The sequence below is a fragment of the Canis lupus genome, chromosome 20 (genome assembly GCF_003254725.2).
Source record: "Canis lupus dingo isolate Sandy chromosome 20, ASM325472v2, whole genome shotgun sequence".
NCBI classification, from domain to species: Eukaryota; Metazoa; Chordata; class Mammalia; order Carnivora; family Canidae; genus Canis; species Canis lupus.
The window spans coordinates 31,333,084-31,348,333 of record NC_064262.1 but is presented as its reverse complement, the minus strand read 5'-3'; the positions used below and the strand labels follow the sequence as shown (position 1 = coordinate 31,348,333).

Genomic DNA, 15,250 nt, shown 5'->3' with positions numbered 1-15,250 from the left:
CATAAAGATCACATCTTTTTATACCTTCACATGCTTCCTCTGTCAGCCTCTAGCCTTGATCTGCCCATTGCATTAGGGATTCTTGAGGTTTTCTTAGTAAGTGAAGAATGGTGATAGGATGTCTCCCATTACCTGGGAGCTTGCTCACCTTATGAATATATCACTTTAAAAAATATAAATATTTATATTTATATTTAAAATATATAAATCAAGAACTATTTTTTTTTTAGTTCAGTTGGGCAGTTGCTCTGTCACTGAGTAAGTCCTGTGCTCCAAGTTTGTGTCCCACTTAATGTACAAAGGCAGCTGTGGGAAAGTGGATGAGAATGCTGTACTGCTCTTAGTTCTTTATTCATTTATCCAATGTGTTTATTCTTATTCAGAATTTACTATGTGCCTCTTTACTAAGTGCTATGCATATGGAATCAATAAGACAGTCCATTCCTTGCCCTCATAAAGCTTCCTTGCTTTCTAATGATGGAGATGGAGTAAATACATGTGATGCTTTCTGGATGTGATAAGAAGAAGGAATAAAATAAATAAGAGAGTGACAGTGTCAGCACCGTGGAGGATCCTCACTAGATTATGGGCACAGAAGGTCTCTTGGAGGAGGCAGTATTTAAGCTGAGACATAAATCTTGAGAGAAAACTACCTAAGACTGAAATCAGGAAAAGAACATTCCAGACAGAGGAAGATAGCAAATGAAAAAGCACTATGGCAGCAGAGAATGTGGTGTATTTGAGATTAGAAAAGGAAAAGCTGTCTAGTAAAAGGGGAACCTGGATAGGAAAGAGGAGCACAAGAGTTAGGTGGGCAGAGGCAAGATCCTAGAGAAGCTTGTAAGTCTGGGGACAAGCATTTGGGTTTTATTGTGTGTAAAGTAAGAGCCATTAAAATGTCTTAAGTGGGAAATGATGGACTCTGGCTGACACCTTTCGGTGAAATTTGTTTCATGTGTAGGATAAATTAGAGCAGGGAAGCCAGGAGGAGGGGCTGGGCTGAAAGTCAGACCAGGGGTGATGGTGGTGTGGTCTAGGGCACTGGTAGAGGGGGAAAAACAGAGAGACGAGAAAGATAGAGAGCAGACTGTCCAGAGATGCACTAAGGAAGGTGATGGATTTGGTGTAGGAGGGATCTCCAAATATTAGCTTACTGGACAGAATGAAACAGGTGCTCAATGAAGGTTTGATCTGGAGTCACATTTGGAGTTTTAAGCTCAAATTCAATCTTTGCTTCTTATGCATCTTTAGGCTATAGGGGAGGAAAATTAATTTTCTCTCTATTCTTCTAGGTTCTTGGCTGAGATGTCCCCCCCCCCCATAATAAAAAGACAGGTTACACAAGGAAAACAAATTTAGCAATGTACATACCTATTGGGCCCCATAAGGATAATAAGACTCAAAGGCAGTCAGACAATGAGGTTTATATGCCATCCTGAGCTATGGAAAGGTATAAGGGTCTGGGGCTTTATCACAGGAAGGGGAGAGGTTTGGTAAACCAAGGTAGCCCTGCCATACATATAAGTGTCTCAGGGAAAAAAAGTTTTCTCTGGAGATGGCTCTCTTCTCAGTATAGGCCGCCTATCTAAATTCTCTTAGGCAGTTAAGGGGGAGGTAAAAAGCTTTGTCTGGCTTTGCTGGGTCCTGATTGCTTTCAGTTCCACATGCCAAAGTGGCCTATTTTGAGGTGGCACATTCTGCTACCCTTCAGGGCAAACCCTTTACCCTCTCTGAGCGAGGGCTGCAGGGGATGGCAGATTTGCAAATCCTTTGTAAATGGCCAACCACCCAGATACAGGGGTTATGATGAAGATGGATGTTTCTGGAGACATCAGTGCTCTCTTGATTTTACCAAGGGCTCTTGGTGTTCACTGACCAGGGTTTGAGTGCAAGTGATCAGAACTTAGCATTTTATTTCTACCTCTACCCTGATTTTGAGCTTAACTCCCTGTGGGCCATCCTATGCCAGGAAAGCAGAGAACTCTCCTTGCGCTTCCATTATTGACTTTGGATGAATTTGTCCAGACCTTGTCAATTCAGATGTTCATTTGGCTGATGGACAAGAGGTTAGTGAGAACCAAGCTGCTACCACAGACCCATCTAAGGAAAATCAAAGAGCAGCTGGGGGCTCTTGGGGACTTATTCATCATGGAGAGCATTTGGGTATGGTGGCTAATTATATGCTTTATTATGGATGCTAATTTGTGCTGGAAGCTGGTACCGTGCATGTTAGCATTTAGCTCTAGTTAATGAAGTTGAGCTACGCATTCAATATATAACTGAGCTCACAATTTCTCCTCTTGGCTAGAACAACTTGGGTGTAGAAAACTAACAGGTGATGGTGTTGGGGAAGAGAACACATTCACAGAGTGAGTTTATTCCCTGTAACCCTGGGCTGTCTCCGATGTTGCATTGTGCCTACACAGTATTAATGTGAAATAATTTTCAGTGAGATAAAACCCTGGGCTGTGTTAAGAGAAGTATCACTGTGATTATTTATTAGCATAATACAAAAAGCCCCTGTATGGGTTCCATGGAGGCCAACTGGAACCCTGTGGTTTCTTTTAAGACAGTCTTCATATTTTAAGAAGAAGGAATGGAAGCTGGCATAAAAATGCATTCAGCATGTCCCACTCAGCTCAGACCTAAGTTTAATCATTACTGATAACTTTAAAATACAGAGGATAAACAAACTTACTTTTGACCTTTGCAATGAAGAAAATTATCTATTTGTACTGTTCTCATTGGTGTTAGGAGTTATGCTTTTTTTTTTTTTAAGATTTTTATTTATTCATGAGAGACAGAGAGAGAGAGAGAGAGGGGCAGAGACACAGGCAGAGGGAGAAGCAGGCTCCACGCAGGGAGCCTGATGTGGGACTCGATCCTAGGACTCCAGCTTCATGCCCCGGGCCAAAGGCAGGCGCTTAACTGCTGAGCCCCCCAGGGATCCCAAGAGGAGTTATGCTTATGAACCCCTGATAGATCAATGAGATAACAGACTCCTGGTAAGCCATATAATTTTTCTTTTACTGCCATCTTTGATGTTGGGCTGAAAAGAGGAAAACAAAAGCAAAAACAATGTCCTCTACGAAGAACAACTTAGACTGACCTTGGTTCATAGACCTCCTTCCTCAGATCCTACCTCCAGAGACCAGGCACTCTGAAGAGTCTGACAGGGAAAGGGTTCAGCTGCCCTGATGGAGCTGGTTACTAGAACCTCAAGCTTCCAGAAAAGCTGGCTTGACACCTCGTAGGAGTCCTCAATGTCCACCCCCCAACCAAAGCTTCCATCATAACCTTTGTCATCTCATGGGAATTAGCACATTCTCCCACTGCATTGGGGTGTTCTTTAGTCTTGTGGGGCAAGGAACTGGCTCTCCTTCTTTCAGTACTTACTAAACTCCAACCTCTATGCTTGAAATGCAAAGCTTTACTCCATCCTCACTGCTGCTTCACTGAGGCCACTGCCCCTTGAATGTCCAGATCTCAAATAAGAAAAATAGAAAACATAGTGGACAAGGTGAAATGACTCAAGTCAGATGGATTGCCACCTTCAGTGCTTTAATCCAAGGTTTGGCAAATGTTTTCCAAACTTTAAGTGCACATAGTCTGGATTTTTGGCCCAGCTGGCTATGAGTTTTTTTTTTTTTTTTTTTTTTTTTTTTTTTTTGTTACAGCTTACCTCTGGTATACAGGGAAGGAACCATAGACCATATGTAAGTGATGGGTGTGGCCACGTTCTACTAAAATACTTTTTGTAAAAAAGGTGGGTAGCCCGACTCAGCCTGTGCCCCATAGTTTGCCAACCCCTATTCCTAAATGCTTCCTCCTTTCTCCTCTTCTATGATCTTTGGCGATGATCTCAGGCTTTGGAGTCTGAGAGAACCGGACTCACATTCAGTCTCTGCCACTTGTTCACTGTTCTTTTTTTTTTTTTTTTTTTTACATTTTTTAAAATTTTTATTTATTTATGATAGTCACAGAGAGAGAGAGAGGCAGAGACATAGGCAGAGGGAGAAGCAGGCTCCATGCACCGAGAGCCGGATATGGGATTCGATCCCGGGTCTCCAGGATCACGCCCTGGGCCAAAGGCAGGCGCTAAACCGCTGTGCCACCCAGGGATCCCTTGTTCACTGTGCTGTTAATCACTAAATGTCCGTGAGCTTGGTCTTCCTCCTCTGTTAAATGGGCTGAAGGACAACCTAAGAGGGTAGTTGAGAATATCAAATGAGAAAATGAGTGAAAGCATGGAACACAGAGCATGGGACTGGGAGAGCGGATGGACTTTGGTGGCCTCAGGTCCTTGGGAGATTCTGTTGATCTTGCTCCTAACTCCAGGGAGAGTCAACGTAGTCTGTCTGCAGTACCTGAGCCTCCTCAGAGCAGGCAGGGAATATTCTGGGGGCCAGAGACCAGCTGTCAATCCTGCTTCTGTTCTCCAAAAGAACAATTTGGCATTAGGGAACAAAAGTCAGCTTACAATGGGAATTCAGGGCCCTAAGATCCCGGGGAACATGGAGTCTAATATTAAAGCACAAAGGAGGAAAGCAAGATATTTTTAAAAAGCTTTTTAGAAATGGTAAGAAATACAAAGAGCCCCTCACTGTTTTACACTTGTAAAGAGACCCCTGCCGGATTCCCAGTTCTAATCTGCAGTAAAAAGCTACAGGGCTACAATAAGGCATCTGGTTCCATTGACTTGCTTCCTTTTTTCTCCATAGCCTCTGGCATGAAAACTCAAACCAGTGAGATACTTTAGAATTGGCTTCAGCAGAGCTTTTCCTGTCAATCAGCTGCTGATCCTGGAAACACAAACATGGTGACATGACACAATTTCTATTTTAATATCTGTACTTCTGATATGATCATCCTAGAGGAGCCACAGTCGTCAGCTATTTACTCACAGCTCCCTGGGGCACAGAACCCTGGGGCAATTAAACCACAGAATTAGATTGAAATGACAGTGATGGTGGCAAGGGGAACACAAAGGACTAGACAGGCTGGGTCCTGGCTCAGCCTTGCACAGGCAGGGTGAGCTGGTTTAGGTCCTTTTATTTAACAACTGTGTAATGCACATTTATCTCTTTTCCTTGGGGACAAGCAAAAAATGATTCATTCTTTTCTTTCCTATCATCTGCTTATTAGCTTACATCCCAAAAAAGGCACTTATTAGCTCATATAACTAAAAAGTCTAGGGGTGTACTAGCTTCAGGTATAGCTAGATCCAGGAAGCTCAAACCATGTCATTAGAATTTATATCCCCCCCCATACACACACTTTGTGCATCTTTCCTCCCTGCCCTCCTCTTTCTCTCCCTCTATCTCTCACTCATTCATTCATGAAATAGATGGAAAAAATTATAAGGTCCCAGTGGCAATAGCGTCTCTGAGGTATGGAATCAGGTTGGGGTTGTCAAAGAATGTTTGCTGCAGGAGGAAATCTCTTATTTTGGGATTCTTACTTACCTGTACTTACTGAACACCTGCAGAAGAGTCTCCTGGACTTGTTTGCAGTGATACAGTTTCCTGGGCCCCATCCCAGACCAACAGTGTGAGATTCCCAGGGAAAGGCTCTGGGCTGTGCTTTTCTTTGGCAAGTTCCCTCTTAATCTTATGCATATTCTAGTCAAGAATAATGTTAGGGGTAACAGCCTCTCATTCTGCACAATTAAGCAATAAATTGTAATTCAAGGTTGCATACTGAAGCTAGACCAGGAAATACAAAATATGTAGGGTGGATACTTTAAACAGTTTCCAGAACACTCACTCTGGAAGGCTGTTGGATCCCCCTACTCTCTAGCCTTCTTGAGTAACAGACGCAGACAACCCTGACTTATCAGTGAACAGTGAATGCTACTGTAGGTAGACCACCTCCCTGGGACCCTAAAAGAAGACAGTATTCTCTTTTTCATGTAGCAGTGCAGGAAGCATGGAACTCTTATGAAGAACCCATCTCTAGCTAGCCTTAGCTCTAGATGACTTGCCTAGAAAAAAGCCTCATAGATATTGAGTCTCCAGGACATTTTCATGGGCTCCTTTCATCCATCACTGCAGTCTTGGAAGAGGAAAGTGCAGTGTCTCTAATTCATGTGCTCCTTGATCTCTTGCTGTAGCAGATCCTAGTGTGGGCCCTACAGTCTACAGTGAGATGGCTGCATCCACCATTTGGCTCTGCCCCGTATAGGCTGAGTGACCTTGAACAACTCTGAACCTGTTATTGAACATTTCTGAGCTTCAGTTTTCTCCTACTCCTATCTCACAAGATAGTGAGGATTAAGAGTGAAAAAAAACATGGAAGGCAATTAACATAAGATCTGGCATCTAATATGTGCTCAATAAATCTCACCTACTATGACTTTATCTTATTAGTACTTGATCTGTGATATGCACAGAAAGGATAAAAAAGATTTCAATATGAGAAAACTATCTGGGTCCTACAGCTTCTGCAAACTGTCATTGAGTCAACAGAGCCTTGGGGAAAGGTTTGGCTTCTATTAGTTTCTCTGTTGGCCTTCATTACATAAAATTAGTTTCTCTGTTGGCCTTCATTACATAAAATTAATTATATATACTTATACTTATACAGAAATGCTATGAATAGCATAGAATAGAAATGCTATGCTATGCTGTATATACTTATACAGAAATGCTAATGAATATTTAGTTCATTTCCATCGAAGAATCGACAGAACTTAGTGGTTAAGTAAGACCAAGACTTTTGGTGCAAAACAAACATAGATATGAGGCTGGTTCTGTCACTTAACTAACTGTAATCTTGGACAAGTTACTTAACTTCTCCAGTCTCAATTTCCTAGTCTGTAAAATGGGAGGAATAATAGGCTTCATCCCTCTGGGTTGTTGTGAAGATTAGTTGGTTGTTCAAAGTAAAGCACCATGTTTGCTCCATGAAAAGAGGTCCTCCACCTCCACCACCATCAGCATCATTTACAACGACCCTTGTCAAGAGGTGTGTTTCTGTGCTCCATATACTTTATGGAAAGATAGTTTTGTTGGGTTTGCCTTTTTCTTACAAAAAATGGCTGTGCAATAAAATGACTTCTATTACTATAAACTCTACTTACCAAAAGGGGCTCTACCAGACAGCAGAGAGAAGCTTGGGTTGGAAGAATTGGCGTAAGGGGACAGAGTAGAGTGACTTTCTCGGGTTACTGAAGACTGTGACTGTTCCAGGATCCTTGGGTGTGGGGCTTAGTGGTGTGTGGGTGGGTGGGTACATCACCAAATTCCTTTTGTTGGATTTACTTCTTCTCCATTCTTCTCAATTTTTTAGATCTATGGTTATGGAGGTCTAGATTTTCTACCTTGAAGTTGGGCCTTCCCTTTTCTTCTATGGCAAATGCTGGCAAAACTCAAAAGCACCATTTGTTTCTTCCTGCTTATTCATTCTTTTTACAGAATAGCAGGAAAATGGAGGGAAGCACTATCAAAGGCATTTCTGTTCAAAGGGAAAACTCCTCAATGATCACTATTACCGTTGCAAGTTCCTTCTGCTGCTTTGACAGTATAATCATTTTCCTCTCCTTGATTTTTGCCTGTTTCCCTGAGGCACCTGAACCTGAGCTAGTTTCCCCCTTTTCAAGATGTGCCTGTTGATTAGAAAGCATTAGGGGAGACTCAGCATGGCTTTGGAGTATGGGCAGGGCACAGCCACGCACCACAGAGCTGAGTCTGAGTTTTGCCACCAGTGGGAGGCATAGCACTGCTGGGACAGGGGAGGATTTTTGGAGGTCCAGTGGACAAAACATCCAAAAAGCCCCATTAAATCATAAGGTGAGAAGTTGTTCCCTTTCCACTTCTCTTTCAGTCCTCAAGGAGGAGGACTCTGTCTGGTGCTAGCGTATTTTAACACTTCTCTAACACTTACTAATGTCCCTTTATAATAAAGTGAGAAGGCAGGTCTCAGAGGCAGGGCTTTCAGCAGCTCACAGTACTCGCTAGGATTTAATAGCTTTGTATTCATCCTTATGGATAGCTTCTGTTTATGGCAAGGGACACTGGTTTTCCATTTGCTGCAGTAATTTTAAGTTTCCTTGAACAAATATAAGTATAGATGAGAGTTAAGTGAAATGAAATATATTAATAACATAGGCATGTACTTATGACAAACACGTTGAAGGTTGGGAAAGGTTACCAAGAACTAAAGTTTGGGAAGATTGTGCTTGGTGCAAGGCCATACTTTCCCTCTTGTGGGCTTACTTCTAAGGTGGGGCCACTTTCTCTTGAAGTCAGATGGCTCCAGGAATCAGTCTGTGAGAGACTGTCTGAATACCAAAGGCCAAGCTCTCCCAGAGGGATAAAAAGATGATGCCACGAGATATTTTAGCTCTAATCTTTGGTTGTGAGTGAAAGAGTTCCACCGGGCTCCATCTCCAGAAGAGTCAGGGCAGCAAGAAGATGGGACTTCAGAGTTTGGTCTACTGGGGTTTATATTTTAGCGAGGAGGGTATCATTATAGATTCTGGATTCACATCATTGGGGTTCAACTCTGAGCTTTGACACTAACTGGGTAACCATGAGCAAGTCACACATTCTTGTACTGCAATTTTCCCATCTGTAAAATGGGATAATAATAACTTTTAGGGTAGTTGTGCAGATTGAAATAACAATATAGAGTGCCTAGAAAAAAATGCCTGAAACATTATCTTGTGGTAAGTACCCACTAAATATCAGGTACTATTATTATTGTTGTTGTTGCCATTGCCATCCCACCTTGGGTAATATCTTCTCTGAGCCTCATTTCTCTGTTGGTAAAATCAGAGTAATATGATCTGCCTCAAAAGGTACATGGCTGATGCATAATTAATGCAGGCTTCCTACCATTCTCTTCTCCTGAAATGTGAGGTAGGTAAACTAATGCAAACTTCTAAAGGTAGAGGTAACATGGCTTTTTTTTTTTTACCTTACTTAATTTTGACTAGGATCCCAACCACAACGGGATTTTTGAGTGCAGATGCCTGCCTGTACACCAGGTCATTGGCAATGCTCGATATCCACAGCCGTGAGAGGCAGCTATGAATGTCAGTCATTCAAAATGGGACCTTTGACTTATGATGGAGTTGTTTGACTAACAAGGCCAAAGTCACTCCATTTGTAAGACTCCCTTTGAATAACCATATTCCACTGATAGCATGGGTGAGCTCCTTTTCTCCTAAGATAGAAGTCTTAAACGTTTAAGTCTTCAGCAAGTAAGCCCGATTTTAAACCCCTGCTGCTTCCCATGGCTGAAGTTAGCACCATTTTATTAAGTTGGTAGTGAGCTATAGCTGCCCCACTTTCCCTTTGTTCATCTATCGATCTAAACTAATCACTTAATTAGCCAGACAAGAAGTCTTCTGCGGTGTTAAATAACTCCAGAAACCTACTGGAGATGCTTGAGTGGACCGATTGGATTTAACTTGCAGTTCATTACCTCTAGACTAAGATATGTTAAACTTAGGACCTGAAAAACAAACTGGATTCTGTACTGAGAACAAATTCTGCTTACTTACAGGAAAAAAAAAAAATTCCCTTTAAGCTAGTGGTTTTCAAAGTATGGGCCCCAACACACCAGTATCAACATCACCTGGGAACATGTCAGGCCCCACTCCAGATCTACCTTATCAGAAACTCTGGAAGTAGGGCCTTGCAATCACTTTTAACCTGTCCTCCCAGTGACACTTAGGGAGAACTGCTGCTTTAGGCTGTCTCTCAGGGTTGAGGACTTATTTTTGTGGGCTTACCTTCTAGCAGAGAGAATAAAAAGAGGGGAGGGGGAGGAGGAAAAGTTGGGGGATGGGAGCTGAGCAACCCGGATAGGAAGACTGTTTACTGAAGTATGACCTTGAACCAGCAGCCTGGAGCTCACTGGGAAGCTGAGAGTATTAGTTCATGTTCTTCTTTAGGAATGGCATGGGATAGGGAGATGATCACCCCTGGCTAGGGAGACTATACAGAATGATCAGAGAGTGACCAAAGTGCCTGCTTTATTGTAGAAATATGAAAGGACAGTGGGACATTTCCAGGGTGACCTAAAGCGCACAAGAAAGCCTCAGCTGCTCTCAAAGGGCTGCCCCAGAATGGATACACAGAGGGTCCTTAGACCTCCTTGACTTGACAAAGACTGAACCTTAGGAGGTTGGTTTTCCCCAGATAATTTTGATCTGGAATATGTAGGTGTGTTTTTTAGTTGTGGTTTGTAGGGAAAATCAGGAGTTAGCCATAGGGCATCAACTGTTCCCTCTTGTCCTGTCTTCTGAGAAGCAGCTTGGCTTAGGGGAAAGAGCTCCAGGCTTTAGGTCATGTACATGTGTTCTTACTAGTGTGTGGCCTTAAGTGACTCACAAACTCTGAACTGCAGGCCCCTCAGTTCTCAGAAGGAAAATAATAGTTACTTCCAGATGATTTTTTCAACATTGTAGCATGGGTGTCTGTACATACAGTACTTCACACAGTAGTGGTTGGGTAAAAAATTGTTTAAAAGAAAGGGAAGGAAGAAAGGAAAATGGGTTGATTTTTGCGAGACTTACATGAAATGGTGCTTTGTGAATACCTGGCGTAATGCTCGGTACAGAGATACTCTACAAGTAGTATCTCATGAGGAGAAGAGGAAGAGATGACTGGATTCAGAAAACCATCTTCTAGGCACCTGCAATTGGGACCATATTCTTGCTGAAATTAGCTTTGTTCTTCCCATTCCTCTTCCTTTGCAATCCATGGTTACTCCCCTTTCCAGCTACACCTCAGGGGACCCCCACTTTTGGTTGCTGAAACTACAGCCTTCAATTTGATGTATAGTATAGATGGTCAAGATGTTTGCAGAACTAAATGAACTGCAAGTGTATGACCATGCTTTAGAGTTGCCAGTGGTGGTGATTTCAAGTAGGACTGATGGGTTTTTAATCCCTGTAACTAAGTAGTTACATGGTAATTATTTTACATTGTTCTATTTCTAGGATAGGTAATCATTAACCTTTTGGTTAACACATTTGCCTCACAGAGTAATCATTTCTAGTAATACTCTTCCTATATGTTTTTAAGTTATAGAAATGTCATTAGTTGCTTTCATTTACATGATTACAGGAATGGTCTCACCTTGAGAATGTTTAAATATTCCCTGCCTTTCCTTAACTATCCCTTTCCCTTTGAACATCAGTACAAAGGACCAACCTACCAACTTGATAGTTCAGGAGAGAAATTGGAAATGGTATTTATTAAATTTGCTGAGAGCCCTTCATTATTGATTATTCCCCGAAAAGCTCAGGGTTTTGGGAATAAGACCTGAGTTGATCCCAAATGCATCTATTATCAACTTTGTGACCTTGATCAAGTAACCTAACCTTTCTGAGCCTAAATCTCCATATATATTGTATGGGGATCTTCTATGGATTAAACAAAGTAATATTGGCAAATGTATCTACAATGCAAATGTATCTACAATAAATACACAACAAAAAGTTTGTTTCCTTCTTTCACTAACTTGTTGGGCAGTTATACTCCATAACTATAGAGTGGTGGAAGAAGTAGGTACGTGCCCAGATCTAGTTTCAAGCTTGGATACAAGGGATGGATGAGAGACATTTCCATGTCATGAGGCCCATAGCTCCTTCACACCATCTGAAAGAATTGATATAGTTTGAGAAGTACTGTTCTATAACAGGGTCAGCCGTGGTGGAGATAATCGTGGGGAAAGTTCCTTTCAAGCTTTCTGCCAAAAACAGAGAGTCAGTCTCTTCTGCCATTTGGAATTTGATTATAGATGGGCCATTCCTTATCTTTATTGTTCCTAGAGTTTGAAAAATGAACACACACAGTTAAGTAGGGGACATCTTCCTTCAGAATGTTGTCCATGCAGAGACTGGCTGCTGTACTGTTGTCATCTGACAAGCACAATGGAAATGGACTCCCGTATATCTGTAATTATCCATTGTTTACCATAATATCAGTAACTTTCCAGCTCTTGAACAAAAACAAAACAACCTAGTAGTTACTTGTGCCCAAGGAGAAATGAGAGAGAAAAATAAAGCTACTGCCAGGGACGTTGTTCTTCTGAATTTTCTCCATACACATCAGACCCACTTCAGCAAATGGAGTAATAGTTGTTTTTCCTATATTGGTATCAGTAGGCTTTGTTAATTCTTGAAACCTCTCTTAAAAAGCACTGTAAACAGCCCCTATTAGGTTATCATGCTTTCCCACCAGGAATGGATTCATGGGGCTGGAATGGAAGTAGAGCTTCAGGGCTGGCCTTCTGCACCCTTAGCCTCTACAGCCTCTACAGCCTCCAAACCATGGTAGAGTTATAGGAAGATGCTGAGCTGGTGAAATCCATGGGAGGAATGACTCTTGCAGGGTTTTAGAAGAAACACAAGAAATAGACTCTTGTAGGGTTTTAATTGGATAGGCAAAATGGAAAAGGCAACTGCTCATAGGTTTGCAGTATCACTCAACTGTTTCATCAGTGACCAAGTGTTTATTCACTTCATTGATTGAAAAACAATGAGTAAAATGTGTAATTAGCCCCAAAGCCAGAAGCCTGGTCTTCTTGTGACATTTGCTATTAAAACTGAGATGGAATTGGTGTCTGACCTTCTGAGGATAAGAAAAATTGGTATTTTTAGGGCTCTTCTTTGGACCACAAATCAGCAACCTTTGAGCTGGGGGAAATCACAAGTACTTGCCATCTTCCCTCACTGGCATTTTATCTTCTGAACACATCCCGTTTAGATTGCAGTGTGCAGTGCTTTTTTTCCTTTCAGCTAAGAAAGAAGCGTCTCAGACCAGGCTTGGGAATGAGAGGCTTTGTGGTCTCAAGACGGCATTTGCCAAATAATTGTCAATAAATAGAACTTTGGCAAAGACATATAAGAAGATTTGAAAGAAGATGTGATTGTCATACTCAGTCTATCGGCTTATACTAGATCAGAAAGAGTCAAACACCAAATGTCCTAAGGAGTGGGTTAGATGGTGCCCTCCTCCTACAAGATACATCTATATCAAATCCCTGGAACCTATAAATGTTTTCTTATTTTGAAAAAGGGTCTTTGCAGATGTAATTAAGTTAAGGATATTAAGACCATGAGAACATCATTCTGGATTATTTGAGTGGGCCCTTAATCCAATGACAAGCGTCCTTAGAAGAGATACAGAGAGGTGACACACATAAGAGGGGGAAGGTATAAACAGATTTTTCTTGATTTTTGTCAGAAAACCTAAAATTTATCAAGCAGCTACAAGCACCTAGGAGAGATTCTCCCAAAGCCTCTGGATGGAGCAGGGATTCACTGGATTTTGTACTTATGAACCTCCAGAACTGTGAGGAGACACATTTCTGTTGTTTTAAGTAACCCAGTTTGTGGTAATTTGTTGCAGCACTTGTAGGAAACTAATGCACCGTATGTCGATGATAGTGTTGGGGTCAGGGAGTAGCCCATAAGCCAAAAGAGATTCTAAGGAAGCTTTTTGTGGTTCTTTATTGCAGTGCCATTGATATGTTTTATTTTTCTCTGTAAACTCGAGTCTCCCCTTTTATTAATATACCACAGGAAAGAAAGAGCCTACTTCTGTCATCCTTCCTTAAAGGAATTCACTATTACAGGCAAGGGGCATGCTTCCTCAGCCAACATCAAGAGCTTATCCATTCCCTTTCGTTACATTCCTACCACTCAAATAGCCCAGTCCAAGGTGTCCAATCACGTTATTACAGGTTTATTAGATTCCTGAAGCCCATTTTGCCATCTTAAGCTCTTTCAGCTCTGCCTCTCTGCACCCAAGGCAGGAGGAGAATACAGCCAAGGAAGGGTTATGCATTTCTTGCTCTGTTTTGTTCGCTACCAAAATGGAAACTCTAAATTTTATCTCAGCTTTAACAAACCTTTGGTTACAGGAAGCACGGTAGTTCTAAAAGATTGACTTCCTCCGTTATGCCTTTCAGAGGCCCCAAAATATCAATTTTTTAAGTTACCCAACACACAAGATAAATATTTTAAGTACCATTTTATTTCCATCCAGGCCAAGGGACAATTTAGAAAAGGTTCTATTCTAAGTACATAGCCCAGGAAGTGTGGAAGGGAGTGTCGATGCTGTTATTTTGAAGTTAGCCTGTCAGTCATCATGATTGAAACATAACCCCGATGGCTTCCACAAGTGTAATAAAATGCTTCGCAAAAGGTTGCAGAATTGTAGGATGTAATAAAGTCTGCTTAGCTTCATTTCCAGTGCCGCAGAGTCCTAGAGAACGAGGCCCATTTCCTTATGCCTTGGGATTTGTTCAAGTTACTTTCATGCCTGGAAATGACAGAACATAAAAACAGACATTTGGTTAGAACCAATAGCATTTGGTGAGTTACGGCAATAAACAAAATGTTAGTTTGCTTACTGCTAATCTGTTAGATTGCCACTAACAATTTACGAGAAGCGATATAGACGTGGACAGAATATGTGAAATAGGTGGGTTCCAACCCTGCTGATGTCTGTACTCCCTAGATCCCCACATTTTCTGTGGCTTCCGTTTACACTCCATGCCCTAGAGGTCACCCCATGGTCTCTTAAGAATCTATCTTATGGACTCGAGTCTCACATACAAATGAAGCCAATTTAGACCTTTATTAATTAGGTAAGAATAGATTCTCAAGCATAGTTGTTCCCAGAATTACCTGGTGAGCTTGTTAAAAACACAGATTTCTCAACTCTGTCTCCCACATTCTGACTCAGCAGGTCTGGAGAGAGGCCCGAGAATCTCTGCTTTTTAATGAGCTCTCCGTAAGAATCTGAGATTTGGGGAATTATCGAGCTACTCTGTAACAGGCAGTATTAGCTTTGCTTCAAGCTAAGTTACCTTGAGGATTTGGGCTAGAACTAAAACAAATGATTTCCACTCATAAAATACGAAAGCCGGGGGGGGGGGGGGGGGTCGTTAATCTTGGAAAGAAAAGAAAATCCCCAGATCATACAAATGCATTTCCTAGCCCTGGTATTCTCCTTCCACCCCAAAGGAGAACCTGTTGGAACCTTGGCTTCTGGGCCTTAATTATTGGTATCAGTAAATGGGAGTGGTTGGGAACTGGACAAGGGGAGGCTACCGGCTTGGAGGACATTGGGAAAGGCAGACAGCTCCAGGAAAGAGAAAATTAAACAGAAGGGGGAGGAAAGATGAGAATTCTCTGGGCTAGGGATCTTAATATTGAGGGAAGGTTGGAAGAAAGGGTGCTGGGAGATGTTTGGCGGAGCTACTGTGGGTGTGATACGGGAAGAGG

The 15,250-nt window shown here is 41.9% G+C and overlaps 1 protein-coding gene across 22 annotated transcripts in view; it reads right to left on the bottom strand.

The window, feature by feature from the left end:
• Positions 1 to 13,976: 13,976 nt before the first annotated feature.
• FHIT (fragile histidine triad diadenosine triphosphatase) overlaps positions 13,977 to 15,250 on the bottom strand; it is a 1,380,560-nt gene continuing 1,379,286 nt past the window's right edge. For 21 of the 22 annotated variants that reach the window (XM_049097821.1, XM_049097832.1, XM_049097822.1 and 18 more), the window contains one exon: positions 13,977 to 14,282. In XM_049097821.1, coding sequence (XP_048953778.1) covers positions 14,266 to 14,282 — 17 coding nt within the window. In that variant the 3' untranslated portion in view covers positions 13,977 to 14,265. The remainder of the gene's footprint in view (positions 14,283 to 15,250) is intronic. The other variant, XM_035702402.2, reaches the window with a different exon arrangement.